Source organism: Branchiostoma lanceolatum, chromosome 7 (genome assembly GCF_035083965.1).
Source record: "Branchiostoma lanceolatum isolate klBraLanc5 chromosome 7, klBraLanc5.hap2, whole genome shotgun sequence".
Lineage (NCBI taxonomy): Eukaryota > Metazoa > Chordata > Leptocardii > Amphioxiformes > Branchiostomatidae > Branchiostoma > Branchiostoma lanceolatum.
The window spans coordinates 13820659-13840122 of NC_089728.1; the positions used below are offsets into that span (position 1 = coordinate 13820659).

At 40.8% G+C, this 19464-nt stretch overlaps 1 protein-coding gene across 2 annotated transcripts; it reads left to right on the top strand.

Moving 5' to 3' along the window:
* The first annotated feature begins 7187 nt into the window (after positions 1-7187).
* LOC136439454 (uncharacterized) lies at positions 7188-16148 on the top strand. Of its 2 annotated transcripts, none has more exons than XM_066434902.1 (8): positions 7188-7300; positions 7891-7990; positions 8596-8952; positions 9271-9306; positions 9445-9492; positions 10240-10358; positions 10647-10748; positions 15228-16148. In XM_066434902.1, exons 2-8 carry the CDS (start codon positions 7909-7911, stop codon positions 15267-15269), a joined length of 786 nt encoding a protein of 261 aa, XP_066290999.1. In that variant the 5' UTR covers positions 7188-7300; positions 7891-7908; the 3' UTR covers positions 15270-16148. The 2 variants fall into 2 exon arrangements, with proteins under 2 accessions (XP_066290999.1, XP_066290997.1); XM_066434900.1 differs by lacking the exon at positions 7188-7300 and adding an exon at positions 7307-7432.
* The last annotated feature ends 3316 nt before the right edge of the window (positions 16149-19464 follow it).

Below are 19464 nucleotides of genomic sequence, written 5' to 3' on the forward strand. Positions count from 1 at the left end.
ATAAGTATAAGTTTTGTCAACTTTACGAGTCGCGCGGCCCCGAGGCAAAGCCGACGTCCTGAAGCGCCGAGCTCGGCGCCCAATGCAATCTCTCCGCGCCACGTGTGCGCAGAATGTCATTGTTCCGCCATGAAACAAGTCACCGAGATATTGGCGGTTCTCCCGCAGCGCTCGAGCTCCACCGGGGATTACACCACTGAATGGATGCGGCTGATACAGCCATCGATAAGGCTTCAAGGGAAAAAGAGCGGGAATACTTCCGAAAATATGTCATGTCGGATCTTCCGTCGTATTTGTCATGGGTGGGAGTTGCAGACTAGCCCGTCCTCAAAACGCATTCGCTGTCTCGTCGTTGATACGAGGAAGGGGACAATTATGTGACCGTCAACAGCGTCTGTCGCGCAACGGGGAAACCGCGTCCCAATGGATTGTCATGGTCAATTTACCTTGATGGCTATAATAACCAAAACCTTTCGTCCGACCGGGAGAATGCCACCCGGAAGCTAGCTATTACAGGAGTAATTTAGAACAGAACAAGAACAAGAAAGAAACTTTCTGGTAGTTCTTGCTGCTTCGCGAGAGTGTGTGTGTGTCCCAGAGACTTTTCGGAGACATGGGCGGGAGATATCCGCGTTTCTGCAGCGGGAGAAGTATCTGTGACGTGATCTTTCTGCCGCATCAGAGACGCGACATCTAGATTCCAGTCAGTCATGTGTGCTTGTGGTACAATGCCTGAATGCAAGGTACGCCCGCCCTGGACACAGATAGAGACCTGAGCGCATATATTGGACGGGAAAAGTCGGCCGGAGACGAAACAGAGCTACTCAGTTACCACCTGTATTTGCGTTGGTTACGAAGCTTCACACCTAAGATGACCAACTATTTTTTTTGGGGGGGGGGGCTTACATGTACGGCTAAGGACCTTACCGGGGACTCGTAGACAAATGATGGCATCTACTGTCTTCCTTTAGAATTTGTGGCCAAGATATATATAAAAGATCTTAAGAATGGTCACCCCTTTCACTTCCAAAGACCTCATCTAAAAGGAACTGTGGGCCGTATGTAGTGGCCAGATGCATCATGTAATTCGTTAAATTTAAAACTGATAACTTCATGACTTTCTAGAATTTGGAGACATTGAAGAGAGAGAGGGGAGCAAGCGCAGAGAGAGAGACTCTGGAAGGAAATATAGAATATTTAATCGAAGAATTTTATTAAAGCAATTCATAACTTGAATAATGACACGCAACAGGAAATGTATCTGACCTGTCTTCTTTGCTGTGACATGACATACAAAACCGAGAGAGCTATGAAATGTTACATGGAAATGGAACTGAAAACGGGTCTCCGTAGTGTTGTACGTAACATCACTGAAGCCACTATTGTAGTGACGCGATCACGTGAACAATTCTAGGAACCAAACTATCCACTCGGTAGTTTTCAGAGTAGTAACGGACAGTAGTATTCACCGTATCCTTGATAGCATTGCTCTGCTACAACATGTCCGTCTACTATACACTAGTAGTCATCGGCGGAGACCCCACCTCATTATATCTTGTTCTACCCTTACATAGTACAGATTTGAAGCGGAAACAAAGTTAGACCTCCAGTATATCTTGTTATACATAGCATTCACCATACGTATGAGAGAATCTGAGTTTGCAAGCGCCTTTAAAGCACATACTTGTGCTGTCACAAAAATCTCAAAATTACCAGAATCTATTGAAACATATTCGTCAGGGATTGCGACATGATATTTCTACTACTTTCCCTCCCGAGCATAATAGTACAGTACTGTAGTACTACTAAATTCCGTTAAAGGCTCGATGCCATGTCACATACACCATAATAAAGATTTCGAGTTTCCTCATGAGCAGTCATATATACTGATATAAGTAATACGACTTGGAAACAGACCTCTAAAATATTTCTGTTTTGGAATGGCTTCAAGAATAACTGATTCCAATGAAAGAAGTAAAAAGAAAATTGGACAAACCCTCATATTCTGTTTGTTGTTGACCATAAACGCTGAAACTTGGAATTACACGCATATTTAAGCTTAAGCGAGGCACTCTGAATAATTAACACCTATAAGTAACTTAGTCAAGCGACGTAGTACACTTTTTCTGCACCGACAGCCTTTGGTAACAAACTGTATCACCTTCCGGTGAGAACAATAATCATAACATAACATCATTTTGTATTACAATGACACAAGTAGATTTTGATAAAAGAAAAAAGGGCAGCATCTCCTTAGAAAACAACAATGTATTGTTTAGCAGACAAAGGAGATGAAACAATGCTGACATCTCGGTACTGTCCTTGGTGCTGAATCAATGCCATTGCATGTGAAACCCGCTCATAACAGTCAATAGGTCAGTCTTAAAGGAAAGTACTTTATATACTTAAAAAAGCTTTCTCTAACTCCATGTGTTTGGATTGAAGTTGTCCTTTGTGAAACTCTATAACAAGTTAGTGTTTATGCTCGGTCACACAGAAATATATCAAGGATTTCAAGCCGCCATTTTGGATGGTAATCTCTCTCGCCCCGCGCCCTTGTTCCCATGATGCTTTGTCGCTGAACTGCGGCGATTGCCATCTTTATGGAACCCAGACGCTTCGACTTCGGCAGGAGACGGCAGATGACGTGATAGAAGGGGGGAGATTATCACAATTGAAAATCAAACGCGGAATCTAGGCCGCTGGAGGTTGTTTTAGCTTCATCACTGCCGCTACTGGCGTCCTGAGAGACGGCGAACTCAGACAAGGGTAGCTTTTAAACACAGTTTCTACAGCCCTGGGTGCTACGTCGCCTAGGGACTGCTGATAGTTGCCCGGTCTCGTTATCGTGTCTTCCGTATCTTTAGTTTGCAATCTGATGTTTCCAGCGCACACGGCGAATGGAATTATTACTAATTTGTCATGCGTGGTAGGCTGGCACGGCCTTATCGTGCTTAATTCAGCTGTACGCACATGTTTTTGTGTTGTCTCCAGAACGAAAAATATTTACGATCAGTCCGAGTTTAAGTGGTGTATGTGTATGTCACACGTCTATAACATACAACTGGCTAGCCATGAAGGGCCCTAGGGGGGATTGGTGTTATATGAAAATATTGGTGTTTTTTCTGTTGTCCTGGCTGGCATTGTTGTATCAAATATTTTTCTGTCATCAAGAATTATTCTCTTGAAGCTATTTATGCCTTTGTTTCTTTCTATAGTTGTGCATTTCTTGATTGAAATCTTAACATGTCACAATGTGTTGTGGTCTTTGCTTAGGAACAAAGAACAAGAATATACTGCCTTGATTCTTATAGTCATACTAAAATTACTTTGCTATCGACATTGTAGACAGTAAGATGTTGGTACGTAAACGCGGTATCAGTTACGTATCGATTGCAATTTACTTTTGGCTCATGTACGTAGATTTAATGTCACTTTCTTTCTTAGCCAATAAATGCTCACCCCTCCCGAAATGTTTCAATGGAACAGTCCCGTGTTTAGAAGGACATTTTCATCACTACAAAGATGACGACACAGCCCCCCCCCCCACCCTATCAAGCGGGCATGGTGTGTTTGCTTTATGTGACTGTCCGTCTGTGTGTACATGCAGATAAATCTTCACCGTGTCCCAGTTAACACATTGTAGGTTAAGGAAATGGCAAGGGACGAACATACACAAGCCGCTACCTGCTAGAACTCGCGTAAACATGTGCATCAACGGACGTTGTCAGTAACTTCGGTTAGCTTGTAGAACACCAGCAGAGTATATGTCTGTTAAGAGCTATCCTGACAGCTATTACGTTTTTATTTCGTGCGTTTAGGATCACCCGTAAATATAAATCAGTGGTCCCCTAACGTCGTGGCTGCCTGGCCTATCCTCATCATATTACACCGGCAGCCGCCGTCCATTCTTAACCCTGGTTTCCGTCTCCCTCAACTATGGAAATAAAAGAAGTTCGCAGTTATAAGTTTGCCGTGGCTGGAAAAAGTACCTCCCTACTTTAATGAAATGTTGTGTAAAGACATCGGACAGAGCGTTTCGGAATCACCGGCACAGGCGCGATGCTGGGGAGATAGTGGTACCTGTAATTCCTGAGGGAACCAGCCCATTATCCCAGTGACAACCGATTCGCAGCGATAAGAGAAGATTTTCCATGGAAGTGATATACAGAAATAATTCCATGAATAAAGCAGACTTTAACGTCTGATATAGATGAGTTGCGAAATGAGAAGAGACATGCGTAGGTCGCGAGGGTGTGTATGAATTCACCAGAGGCAAGTTCTGCCGCTGCCGCCAAAATTGCCTATCGGCCGTCTACAATTGCGATGCGCAGCTGTACCCGCAGATAGAAACATGCCGTCCGGCTTACTGGATTAAAGATAACGGGCTAAATCAACGCTTTCAAGCGAGGGATTTTTTTAAAGACGAATTGGGAAGACTTGAACCTGAAATTTATCCACACCATTAGCTTCAGTTTAAAAAAAGTGTCCACAAAGGCGCAGAAGATGTTCCCGGTGAGGGTTTTCACTACTCGCCCCTTCTCAAACGGTTCAGGGTATAGTTTTAAACAAAGTGCACCGCGTAAACTCTACTATATTCTGAGTACGCACCTTTGTTCTTAGCAGCGGCAAACCGTGCGTGGTGCCGTGAACTGAGTGTATTCCATATTTTTCATCATACCTTATGCCAGAATAAATGATATAGTGGCGGACTGTCACGAACATGAAGAATGAATAGAGGAAAATTCGAGAAATCGTAGAGTCTTGAAACTGCAACAATGCAACAGCTTTTTTTAAAAGGGATATCTACCAAAAGTCTCCCTTACGGGGAGCTGTCTTGAGCATTCTATAGATTTGTAGTACAAAACTGTGAAGCACGTTTGGGGTTTGCTGTACTGTTTCAAGTATTTTATACATTTGTTTGAGAAACATTCACCGGTATGATAGTTACACACCGTATATATTTTTATTGGCTAGTGTATGTTCACAATATGGTGAATAAGTGCATCAAATGTGCTTGTGCAACAAATTGTCAATATGTAATCATGACTAAAACAAATTAGCCAAGTCAACATAATGTCTGATGAACACAACAACAAGTCCTTCCTTTTGGCGTTGATGAAACATCTTGATTAATTGGTTGAGAAAAGGCAGCACACAAAAAAGTTACATGTGGGGTGTGGGGGAAAGAATTTGTAACTACTGTATGTCAAAAGTGGGGGAATACGAAATACATTTCATCTCAAACTGCCCCTCTATAATAATCAGGACAAAAAGGAGCAATTTGAAGACGCCACCAAAAAACCTACCACAATTTCCAAACGTTTACTGACGAAAAGAAAACTAGAACCTTGTTAACCTCTCAAAATCTACTCATTGCAAAAGTTGGACGCTTAGTCTTCCACTGCTTCCAGCAAAGAAGTCAAACCCCAAAAGCTCAGATTGTATTCCATAGCGGCTAAGTTCTTAGAATAGTCACTTGTTCCACTTGTCACCATTGTTAACTTGCACTGTCTGTAAACTCTCTCTATGCATTGTTTCATGTTGTAATTAGACCTCGAGCAAGAACTTGCAAATAAACTTAATTTATTAATTATTAAGCTCATCGAAATATCATTTCCGTCGGATTTAGCTTCTGATTTATATCACAGTCTTTTTCAGAATGTCATTGGTTCAGGTTTATGGAGCCGCATATGCAGTTCTCTTGTCCTCAAACACGTTCTCATCACAGAAAACGAAACCACAGGTTCAAGTTGAGGTAACAACATTTACTGCTGTTTATGCAGATAAGTAATGGGGCAACACATAGTGGCCGTTTGCTTCTATCTTTGTAAGACTCAGGCGAAGATATACAGGCACCACTCTTAACAAATTGAGTCCTACGCTAGCGGCCTCCGGTAATTTGGTTAGAATCTCGCGTTGGCAAAACTGATAGAAAGGAAATTTATAGCCTTCCTCTTGCACGCTTCATTCAGTCTTATCCGCAATGACCGCCCACCCACAACAACGTTTCCACCAGCCCAGACTGTAGCTGTGAGATCTCACCCTGTACTAGAACTGGAATGTGCGGCAACTCCTTGGCCGAAATACATGCAAAATTACTCTCCAAGCAGTGGTTTGGCTCCGGCTGGTATTTGGCAAACTCGGCTTGGCGACATAAAGAAAACAGGAAAATAGAAAGCCCGACAGAAACGCCTAAAATTGCGTCAAAAGCCATGCAGCCAGCGCTGAACCTCTGATTGGAGAGTAATGCAAAAAAACTACCCGGAATACGAAAAAATACTTTATGATACTTCCATTCATAACATAAGAACTAGATGCACTTCTATCGTTTTAAATGCCAGTTTCTTGAACGTCTTCCGCGCCTTGCGATGACAATTACTGTTACCGGCATGTAACGTTAACTCGAGGTAGTGTATGTTTGAAAGTCTTCTGGCCTAGTAGGAGTTCAGGTGCCATGAATGTTTACAGCTTTGCAAACACTTCTACCTATAAGACGTACAGAGCAATTGTACAATTACCGGGCTACTTTACTAAGCACTAATTATAACTACTAAGTGTTTAGTAAAGTAGCCCGGTAATTGTACAATTGCTCTGTATAGCTTATAGATAGAAGTGTTTGTACAGCTGTAAACATTCATGGCACCTGAACTCCTACTAGGCCTATCATCGAAAGAGCAGGTGTATTTCGGTTTCTCTGTCTGCCTTTTCCTTCCCTCCAATATCTTGCAACAAACTTCGTATTAAAACGAACTGCGGCAGTCAGTCAGATGTGCTTACAGGTTACTGGTTAACCTAAGTTGTATAAGCGACATCTAGCAATGTGGATCTACACTGCAGTTCAGAGTTAAATTGTCAGCATTTGACATGAAGGCCTTGATAACATTCCCCTGGTTGATAAATATGGAAACCATGTTTGGTCCCCTGACCTGTAACCTTTACATTAATAGTTAACTGTTAAACTATAACGTTATGTATGGCAACAGAAAAATTAAAGTATCCATAGAAGATATTGACTTTGCAATGTCTGCATATTGTAGCATACGATTCTGAACACCATCAAATAGAAGCATAGAATTGTTGACATTAATGGTTAACTATGTTACAGCTGGTACATGTGCCGTGACCTTTGTACAGCGACCCGCCTTTTGTAGATGTTTATCTGATGCCAGCCGGATCCTTGTGTACATGTACTTTAGGTCCATACGTGGCGTGACCATTATTAAAGGTGAGGCCTTCAGCTGTTACCCGGGATACCAACAGAGCACTGAATGGTCCACAAAGGTTAAAGGACACACGGGTATGTAAGGAGAATTTCCATACGACTTGGTACAGGATATGGCTGTGTTCTCGTGACGACGTTGAAATAAGAACAATTTAGCTGAAGAGTCTGATGTCGGTGAGGAAGGAAACTAGAACGTAACGTTATCAGGTAGGGACCGCAATGTATAGTACATCAATCCATCCCCTTTGATACGCTGCAACAGCAAGTTTGAGAGCTTTACAAGACGATCGAGTGGTCTCAAGTTGAGAAATTTAAGCTGCCAACATACAGGAAACTTCACATTCATAATCAATCGGCCTCTACTTGTCTGAATTCGTGTAAGGAACTTCGAGCAAATGTTTCTCCTGGCAGGATTTTATGCATGGATAGTGATTAGATTATCTATTACTTGCGGCAAACAAAATATGTGGGAGTCGGGCAAAGTCCATGAGAGTATTTTAAGCTCATGCTTGTTTTAGTTTGGATGTAAGAACATAGGCGTGTAAATCCAATCAACCACGAAAACGTTCATAGTCTACTCATTCTGACATGACTGCATGTGCCTAGAATTTAGTGTCTCAATTTGGGAGCAATGATCTTAGTTTCATCGATTTTCTTTGTTCCAGCAACAACAGAGACCGAATATGATGACCTTTCTGTCAAGAGTTCTCCCGATTCTCGCTATCGGAGGGTACATCGTGTATGGAAATGTGCACAGCTCAACAGGTGTGGAGATGTTTCATAAAAATTGGGCCTTTCATTTACACACGCCTTGTCTAAGTCGATTGAGTCGACACAAAAACGCGTGTGTAACTTTAATCGGGCCCAAAATCATTACTCAAGGCATAGAAATGCCAGTCACTAGTCTGTTGTGTAAATCAAGTTAAGCTTGTCATTACTAAGTTACAACGATTTATTACTGGTCTTAGACGTGACAGTTGAAAGAAATAATGGACTAAGTACATAACGTTGCAACTGAGACTTACATACATCCTATCGTTCACATTTGGTAAAGCAAAGTTACGTGAAACCTCACTTAATTTAATTAAGGCTTATGGGGTTTTAGGTAAGTTTTATCCAGGTTATGTCATGCGTGTATTCTTAGTTGACGCATGATTATGTAATACAGTGTAAATATGTATGATTCATAGTTTTATTTATGATTAAGTCTATTGTGTTTATGTTTTACTTTGAACATCCTAAACCAGAAGCATTCAGATATTTTCGCTGGTGGAGATTCTCACTGAATGAAAAAAAGCAGAAACACTTATACATATTATGCCACTTAGCTGTTTAAAGACATGAAATATTTTTTGAACCCATTTGAGCAGAAGCTGTGCGCCTCCACCCGTCTTTGGTGAAAAACGTGACCGTACCGCACGGAAGTGACGTCACCGTGACCTTCAGCATCCCCAACATCACCAACATGGCCTACATCCGGGTCTTCACTCCCAATCCAAAATGGCGGAACCACTCCCTGTATGTGCTGTCTGACGGCCACCCCCACAACTTCACCACGGCCTGTGATTGGCTACGCGAAACCCTAATCTGCAACCTAACGGTGATTGACGTGCAGACAGAAGATGAGGGGGAGTACAGGATCGAAAATGACATCTGTCACGAGCATCCACTGACGAATCACTGCACGCCATCAGAAGTGCGAAAGTTCAGAATTAATTCATTTATCAGTAAGTATTTTGATGTCATGTGTATTCGTAGAAATAAATCCATCAGTATTTGCAAGGGGAGTGGTTTTTGTGTTAAATGCATTTTTGCTGATATCCAAATCTCTTGGTTTCGTCGAATATGTATAAAGCAGTTTAATAGCTGTACAATTACCATTCCATATCCCAGCGTAATGCGGCTATAAATGATGAAAACGCTCAAAAATTTAAATGTAGCTAGATAACCCAAAAAGTTTTACTACTTTTGAAACCGTTCATCGCTCACGCTACTAAATCAGTTTTCTTTTGATAGAGTAACGCTGTTTCTTTTTTTCTCATTAGCTTCACCTGTTCTCCAGACGACACAAAATACACAAAGTGAGTATACCGCTCTCAAATAGTTGCAAATACGAATGAGTATGCTTTTGACTTTCAATTTGATATTATACCGATACCATTCCTTGTTTTTCTTTGGAATAATACCAGATTATGAAAATCTAACATCGTACTTTGCAGCTGATAACCACACGGGGACATATGTTGGAGAAGTTGAATCAAACATGGGTAAGTGACTAACTTTTTCTACAATAAGTAAGAGAAAGCGACGCCATCTCTTGTCACAATCTTTTTTACGTTCACATGAACAGCTTTCCTGGCCAAAAGATTTTCATTCACTCCGTCTGTAGTTCCCGTATTGGTGTCCCTATTTGCATATTTGTAAATCTCATCTTAACTCAAGCATTTTTGGACAGTTAGAGATCTGACTACGCTCTCAAATAACTAAGATTGAAGTTTTAAGCTTGATGAACAGAAGAGCAGAGGAATGATTCAAATTTGATTTAATGTTTGTCAATGATACGTATAGGGCCTATAGGCACTGTGCAGGTTTAAACTTTTATGCACATGCAAATAGGGACACCAATGCGGCCGGCGCCGTCTCTATACTAAAATCAAGATACTTCCGATTGACTAGAATGAACTACTGAGTGAAAACAAACTATTTTGTCTGATTAAAAAATCAGCATTGGTATGAAATATATGATTGTTAATCAAGTGAACAGAGCAGTTGCAAAGTAGGTGTAACCATTTTTTATGTGTTGAATGGTCTACACGTTGCTGGTTAACCCAAGTTGCATAAGCTCAAGCGACATCTAGCAACGTGGATCTATACTGCAGTTCAGATTTGCCAGCATTTGACTTGAAGGCCTTGATAACATTCCGCTTGTTGATAGATGAAAACCTTGTTCGGTGCCCTGACCTGTGACCTTTTACGTTAATGTGCTAATCATTGTATTGAATGTTCCATCGAAGGTGCCGCAGCAGGTATCATAGGGGGGACCTGCGGGTTCCTGGCCGCCCTGTGGCTGGCTGCTCTGTTTTCCGTCAGAGGATCGCTAGGCAAAAAGGAGGTGGAGTACAAGAGCGTCGAGGTAGGGTGCCCATATCGTACCTTTATGTTGAAAAGAATGATCTGAATGGACTGATCTGATAAACTGATAACTGTTTATGTATATAATCAGTGCAAACCAAATGCTACATTGCAGCAAACCATACATGTAGGTATGCAATAACAAACTATATAATGTATGGCTAACTATCTAAATTTTATTTTCAAAACTTTAAAAAACGATGTAGACGCGTACGGAGATACATTGTTGTGTGCGTAACACTGTAGTCTTTAGTAGACATCACATGATTTTTCTTGTCTGTCAATTCAGGATATTGCTGAACTGGACGCTATGCTTGAAAAAGAGCTTGGAATAGAAGACAATGGCAAAGAAAGAGCAAAGACACTACCGGCGGAGGAAAATTCCATCAAGGTCAGTAAAAACAATTCATATATGTTATGTTATTGTTAATGATTTTATTTCGCAATTGTCGTCACCGAAGTGGTATAAGATGCATGGTATACTGTATATATAGCCTTAGAGGCTTCTGTCAATATCACGTGCATATCCTTCCTACGAATTGACGTTTGACGGAAATTACAGATGTAGTTCGGTCTTAAGTCGCTAGATGATGCATGTAAGCGTACGTATTTAAGAGTCATTGCATGAGAAAACCAGGCAGAGGTGGGAAGATGGGGGTCGGCCAAATCGGCTCAAACTTTGTATGTGTGATAGGTATGGGGAACTATGAACAGCCATATAATTAAAACCCTCCAGCTATTTTTCGTTATGGCGTTATTGGACCCCCCTCTGAGACCCTCAAAAATCCAACAATTCATGGCTGAAAATTACTGAAATTGCAATGGCTACCCTGACAATTCTGATTAAGATACGATTTTGAATTTTATATTTCCATATAGCATAGGTTCCCTAGTTTTGCTTGACAAAAGTTGAAGGTGAAGCATTGAAATTAAGAGGGTGTACTAGGGGGTTACCAGAACCAATAAAAGCAGAATTTTCATCTCTTTGAATTTTAGTCATTTTTAATGGGCATTATCTGCCCTGGGCAGTGGCTTTGGATAATGATTTTACTGTTGCTGGAGAGAGGAACATCTACTGATTGAAAAACAAGCGTCGTAAATTTGGGCCACTCATAACGCGAGCCGTGAATGGGGGCTCTTTATGGGGATTTTTCGGGTTCGGGGCTATAATAAATCAGGATGTGACGTCTCACTACGGGGTAGGTTATGGCAATTTTTTCTGCCGCTACGTGAAAACCATGCATAATTGTCATAAAATGCTAGCACAAATCAGAAATGTTGATTTGGGCTCTACATGGGGGATATGAGGATACTTAAAAAGTAAATTAAGGTTGTTTTGCACATTTTACAGTTGCTTTTTAAGACATCAATCAGTAAATTACTTACTAAGAAATTATGTGCAATTATGAAGTGGTCAATAGTGAAAAAGGCTATGTATGGGGCTTATCAGGACCCCACATATGTGATATCACTGGTACACGCAGCTATATGGAAAATCAAGAAACAAGACAGTCACTATAACAAATGTCGGGGAACAGTTTTAAACTAAATACATATAATATACTTCTCAATTTGGATCATGATCAGTACATGAATCTTAATGAAATCTACAGATTGTACATTGCATTTGCAATTGTTCCATTTCAAAGAACATTCAATATTTGGTATCAAGCATTATCGAAGAACTCAGCCAATGACTGTAGCTAGTAATTTCAATCGCTTTCATACAATTCATGCAATACAAGGCACCTGGCTATTGGCTAGCAGGGCAGTCAGGTACTTGGGAGCTAAGTGGTTAAGTACTATGCTACAACTGCAATAGTTTTGAATATTATTTAACCGAAACATACACTTGCTGTAGGCGGTTAGAGGTTGTCATAATGTTATGGGAATGTGAAATCTCAAAGATTGAAAAAAAGTCAAGGGCATCACTGAACTTCTTTGTATGTATTATTGCCGTAATACAGATGATAGTGAATTCAAAAAGTCAATGCTTCATAACATAGAAAAGTCCATAGTTTTAAATGCTGACCCTTGCAATATTAAGAGGTGGCTAGATGCAAACAGACTGACACTAAATGTCCGTAAATGCAAGTCTATGCTCTTTGGCACTATACGAAGGCTGCGCCTAGGTAATGAACAACTAAATCTTACTCCTTCTGGAACGTATTTGGAAGTAGTTTCATGTTTTAAATATCTAGGTGTTTGGTTTTAACCCTGTCTAACTTGGAGCATACATGTCAACAAACTGTGCAATGCGGTGTCATCGAGGCGGAGTAATAAGACGTTTAGCTTCCATTTTACCACCTAAAACACTTCCTATGCTGTTCAACTGTATGGTTCTTCCAAAGATTGAGTGCTGTGATACTGTTTGGGCCAACTGTGGATAATCTCTCTCTGACAATGTCCAGAAACTTCAAAACCGAGCAGCACGAATTGTCCTCGGTCTGTCACGTACAGCACATGTGTATAATGTACAATTATCTGTTTTAGGTTGGAGTTTCCTTGCATCTCGCCGGCAAATGCACCTCCTTCAAACCATCTTTAAATCTATTCACCAACAAGTGCCAGATTCCTACAAATATTTGACAGAACATCTAACATCTATGGAATAAGACATAATTCAAACTTATCATTGCAACTTCCGAACGTCAGACTAGAAGCCGGCCGAAGAAAATTTGCGTACAGGGGTGCATTTGCCTGGAATGATTTGCCGGCTACAGTTAGAGTGGCCACGTCGGGCCTAACTTTTAAAAAGCTAGTAGAGCAGTACTGCTGACCTCTGACCTCCAGACACGGTCTGCCACATCGACTTTGATTTACGGTGTATGATTTGACGCTCAGTTGTGTATATATTATTATTTTGGTTACTTTTTGTTCATTAGTTCATGTTATTTCCTTGTTATGTTATCAGTCTGTTTATGTTATTCTGTACAGAGCACGCCTGAAAAGCAGTGCGTTTAGCACTGAGTGTGCCTGCCCTGGATAAAGAAAACAGACATAAATAAATAAATAGAGACAGCCCAACATGTACAGATGCGCACAATGGTTTCCACTTGGCAGATGTAGGAGGCTTTCCCGTATACTGGTCGTGTTACTGGCAAGTGGCAGGTACGTGGAAATTGCGATGCGTCACTCCTATCAGCTTCAAGGCATTCAGCCCTTCACATTTGGCGTGTTTGCAGATGTTCGTTTCTCACAATGATAGATGATGGCAATAGTTGATATTTTTGTATTATCTCATTCATTTCATCCTCTGTGAGGTGACACAAGTTTCTTTACAAGTCCCTGTCAAGAATGACAGAATAAAAATCATCATCCTGTTAACCAATATCCTCCTTAATCACCTTCTTGAGAGTCAGACTGAGTGAAGAACAAGTTTATGTGCATGGTCTTGTACTTCAATTTTTGCATAATGGTATTCGTCTGTTCAACGCTTATGACTGTTTCAATGGTCCTATGACATAATTTTAGGAATTGCATGCATTTTGTAGATACCTGTAGTATCAAAATTTGGATATGGTGTGTGTAACCCTGGGAATGAAAATTACATGCTACAGTAATGGGCTTCGTTTCTGAGAACACTTTGTAAGTGTGATAATCTATGAACTGCAGTTTGTTGAATTCAGTATGATACCTGTACTGATCCTGATTGACCATCAAAATTATATACATTGAGCTGAAATCTAAAATTGTTCTTGACATTTGTTATAGTCTAATTCTTTATTGTCCAAATAAAGTATATGTAGCTCTGCACCCACGTGCACGGGTGTGTTCCAGTGAAAATGTGGAGTTCTGATAACCCCCATCCATAGCCTTTAATTTGAAGTATTACCATCTAATGAATGAATACATGTATGCACATAATTATTTAGTGAGGAACTAAGTAATTCTTAGAGAGCAACTGTAAAATGTGTAAAACAACCTTAATTTACTTTTTAAGTATCTTCATATCCCCCATGTAGAGCCCAAATTAACATTTCTGATTTGTGCTAGTATTCTATGACAATTATGCATGGTTTTTCACGCAGCGGCAGAAAAAATTGCCATAACTTACGCCGTAGTGAGACGTCACAACCTGATTTATTATAGCCCCGAACCCGAAAAATCCCCATAAAGAGCCCCCATTCACGGCTCGCGTTATGAGTGGCCCAAATTTACGACGCTTGTTTTTCAATCAGTAGATGTTCCTCTCTCCACCAACAGTAAAATCATTATCCAAAGCCACTGCCCAGGGCAGATAATGCCCATTAAAAATGACTAAAATTCAAAGAGATGAAAATTCTGCTTTCATTGGTTCTGGTAACCCCCTAGTACACCCTCTTAATTTCAATGCTTCACCTTCAACTTTTGGCAGGTAAAACTAGAAAAGCCATGCTATATGGAAATATAAAATTCATAATCGTATCTTAATCAGAATTGTCAGGGTAGCCATTGCAATTTCAGTAATTTTCAGCCATAAATTGTTGGATTTTTGAGGGTCTCAGAGGGGGGTCCCATAACGACATAACGAAAAATAGCTGGAGGGTTTTAATTATATGGCTGTTCATAGTTCCCCATACCTATCACACATACAGAGTTTGAGCCGATTTGGCCGACCCCCATCTTCCCACCTCTGCCTGGTTTTGCCTGGTTTTCTCGTGCAATGACTCTTAAATTATTTAGTATCGTTTGCTCCTCGAGCTCGATCATTCTATACAAGTTAGAATAAACATTATCCGTACTTACCGGTCATGATTTTATCAGTATATGGGCCAGTGCCTAAGCCAGATATGAGACATATATGTGCCATAAGATGACGTAGACTGTGCAAAATGATACCTGTTTTGAATCTTTGAATAACAAACTTAGACTGTTCCCATTCTTTTAGGTGAAGAAAAACGGACGGATTGAAAGGTGGACGACGGTCTAAATCTACCCAAAGACGGCGTTGTTTTCGCTCTCACTACACTAAACTACACATCTCCGTCACCAACATGGAGATGCAAGACCTGACGTCTATACATACAGACAGTCAAGTGGATACAAAAGCATATGAATAAACCTATACATAATGTATGTGAATAGATATATAATCTACACTTGTTTGCTGCATTTCTTATTCCGTTGTATTGCTGTGTATTTCAAAATGTGATGGCATTTTCTGCGCATTCGTTTGATCAAAATTTAAATTTCACAGAACAAACCTCAATGCTTTATTTGCCTCATCACCAGCACATTACATTGTGAATTTGTGATGACCAAAAGTGTAATTCTAAGTACACTTTAAACAGAAATGTTCATGCAAAACGCAGATTAAAGCTTGGAGTAGACGCTACACATACATGTACATGTGTATATGCGGCACATGCAATATCCATGATGTTTAATGTGCTGCAATAATTCAGAATTCCGCAAGAGGCTCTTTGTCAGCTACGTGGCTTCACCATTGGTTTGTTTCGACTTTTAGTACAAAATTCTAGTCTCTACCAGACTAACAGCGTCGGCTATAGAGAGAACATTTGCCGGGGGACTTTGGCCATGGAGGATAACATTTCCATCCAGGGTTGCCTATTTGACCCTCTCTCCGTAGCCGACTCCCTTCATACAATTGACTCTATTTGGCCAAGTTCTACTATTTTCCCAGCAACCCGCAGAGACTGGTAGAGGCTAACAAAATTCTGCTGCGGACAAAATAATGAAAATATACGTCACTGTCGATTACATTACCAATATGTAGATTGCGTGCCACGAGTTTCCAAGGTTATAAATACGCACTGTTTATCTAAATAAACACATTACTTTCGCTTCACTTGTTACCTTCGCGACGAATGGTTTCGTCGAGAAGGTTATGCGACGGTGCTTGTCTGTGTGTCTGTTAGTGAACAGAATAAGTCGAGAACGCCTGGATGGTTTGTTGTCGTAGTTGGTGTGTCGGTGTGTATGTGGCAAATCTCAAGATGATTAGATTTTGGGCGAAGTGTTTTGCATAATTAACGAGAAAAGTGTAAAAATGTGTTCAATTGTATGCTTTACTATGCGTTCTGGTTGCGACGGGGATATTGATACGGGTAGATTGGGGGCAAAGTTGGTCATGAGGGGTCATGAGGGGTCATGAAACGTCAGTTACATGTACTGCAGCTGCCAGGGACAAATTGGCTATCAGCCAGCTGTAGGGCAGATACAAGAGATAGGCTTGCCCATGCAGTAATGCTTTAAAGCACTAAAACAAGGGCTCAGAAAAGGATTCACCTTAATTGCAAGCCCCAAAAATTCTTATGCACCAGAAAGCCACATCTGTCTACTTTAGAATCATGCAAAGAAAATAGACAGTTGACCAGCTCGTTCTCTCGTAACAGCTGACAGACGAAAACAATCGTCAACTTTGACCTACTCCCAGCCTGGAAGAGTCCACTCGGAGCATGTGAAACCAAACCACAAAGATATCTCCTTACACCAATTAAAAGACTGAAACATACAAATTTTGACCAAAGTTGGATATACACGGCCTTATATGAGTAAGAACAGTCATTAATGCAGTGCCACAGCATGGGAATACCGAGCATGTCTGTGTGTCTGTTAGTGAACACGATAAGTCGAGAATTCTTGGAAGGATTGTCTTGGTATTTGGTATGTTGGTAGGTCTCGATGAAACCTGAAAATGATTAGATTTTGGGCCCCCTATCGGCTTGTAACGGTACTGCAGCGGAACTTCATGTTATGATATCTCGTGTTGTGGACATGCTATGGAACTGATTTTTAAGTGGTAGATAGCTCGTTGGGCAGAGAGTAAGTGGTATAGGCTTGGGCCCCCTAGCAACTTTTTTGGAACTGCAGGGGTAGGTTTTGCTTCAGACTTTGAAAGGGAATAACTCAAGAAGGGCTTGATGGAAGGTCATGATTTTTTGCATGTACATAGCTTGAGCGATGATGTACATGATTGGATACTTATTATGCAAATCAGTAACTAATTTGCATAATTAATGAGGAAAGTTTATACATTCATCAATTTCCATGATAGGACTCGCAAACATGTGACATATGTAACTGAGGAAGAGAGAAATATTAATAGATATCAGCTATGCAAATGAGAACCTCATTTACATAATCAATGAGAAAATAATATAACTCGAGATGGGCTTGATGGATGGTCATGATTTTTGGTATGTAGATAGCTTATGTGATGCTTTGTATGATTGGATGATAATTATGCAAATCAGATTATAATTAATGAGGCAATTTTAAAAACCTGCTGTGTTCCATGATATGACTATTCAAATATGTGACATTTGTAACTGAGGAAGAGAGGAATGTCAATAGATAGAAATTATGCAAATGTAGGCCTAATTTGCATAATTCATGAGAAACTACTATCATTCCATACTAGTAAATAACGGCAATTTCATACTTGTTGCATTTAGAAGTTGTGTGAATGTGAACACCATTGAATCAAATTATGCTAATAAGGAGCTTATTTGCATTATTGATGAAAAATGTTAGCATAACCTTCTTTGTTAAGCTCATAATCATAACAAGGAGGTTTGGACAACTTATGTTATTTGGGTGAGGAGGATCAACTGGTATGATTTTTGATTGATGAAAAACACTCCTAATACGTCAGTCATAAAGGTCAAAATCATTTCGCGAAGGTATGAGGTCGTAGAACTCTTGTTCTTTTTGTTGTAAAACAATGGAAGTCACAAGTGTCATGTATTGGCTGGATATCCGATAAGTTTTGAACACAGCTAATGTATGTTTAGACAGTATACAGGTTATTAGAGTGTCTGTTCATGGCAAGGTCTGCATCGGGTCATATTCACCAAGTCTTTCTATTGTTTAGTCTCAACATTGGATAAGGTGTCACTATGTTGTTCCTCTTTTGGCTCTTTCATTTTCACAGCCCACTCACATAATCATAACCACTGTTCCTCTGAGGGTTTGCTTATTGTCTGAAGTTTGGACTTTGGTGCTCAACCGTTTTTAGGAGCATGACCAAACTGTACCACCGACCTTCACACACCGTCACTGTCGTGTTGTGCTGTGCGTTGTTATTAAACACATGTACAGCGGAGGCTGGATCGATCAGCTCTTCGACCGTACATGGAGCGGCGCCCGAGGACGCTCACAGGGCAAGCCGACGCCTTCTCACCATGATTGAATCAACCGTCAGTACGGTAGTGGAAGGAAGTAACGTTACGCTTTCCTGTGTTGTACCCGACGCTACCAACACCACCAAAGTCAAGTGGATCGGACCGACATTGAACAGAGTGCTGACCATAAATCGACGTGCGATGAGTCGGAGAATTTTCGTGACAGGAAACGAGACCGAGGGAGAGTACAACCTGTTGGTGAGCTCGGTGGAGCACTCAGACGACGGAACATACGGCTGCCGAGCAGGGAAAAACTTTTATGCATCAACTCGCCTCAAAGTCTTGAGTAAGTTTTCATTTCAATATTCTGAACCGATGCCTTATACATATACATATACATATGTACATTGTACATGCTGTAAATTGTAACTGCTACGCAAGGCTAAAATAAAGCTTAAGCTTACATCCCGTCTGTTGTCGTTAGGCCGCGCGCTCTTCGGGGCAGAATGGGCTTTCCGCCGCCGAGGTTATCCCTGGCACCCGGTTGTAGTCTCACGAGGTAGAACTCCTAGTCACTCCTGGCCACGACGATAAAACCTGTACCGCGTGAAACTCGTACGTACCGCGTAAAAACAACCACCGGGTGCAAACGATTACCCAGGCGGCATAGAGCTCCGTCTGTCCCGAACAGGCCTTGTCCGAAGATAGCCCGGCCTAAAGACTGGATGCCAGTAACGTTACATTACCAGAGTATGTGTTATCTCTATATGTAAATTCAGAAATCATGTGTGTGACCCAAGTTTAGTAGTACCAGAAACCAAACGTTTTCTCAAATGATCAGTAGTTCTTTTACATCTTTACAATCATGTATCATTATATTCTCTTTCCAAGAATTTTGTACAACAAACGCTCAGATGTCTTTGCACATCATATTCCTACAGTCTTGATCTTATGTCTATTGTATCCAGTGGTGCCGCTGATATACACATTTAAGCGTATTGCTTGTTTAGACTTTCCTTTCCATGTTGAAATAGATGA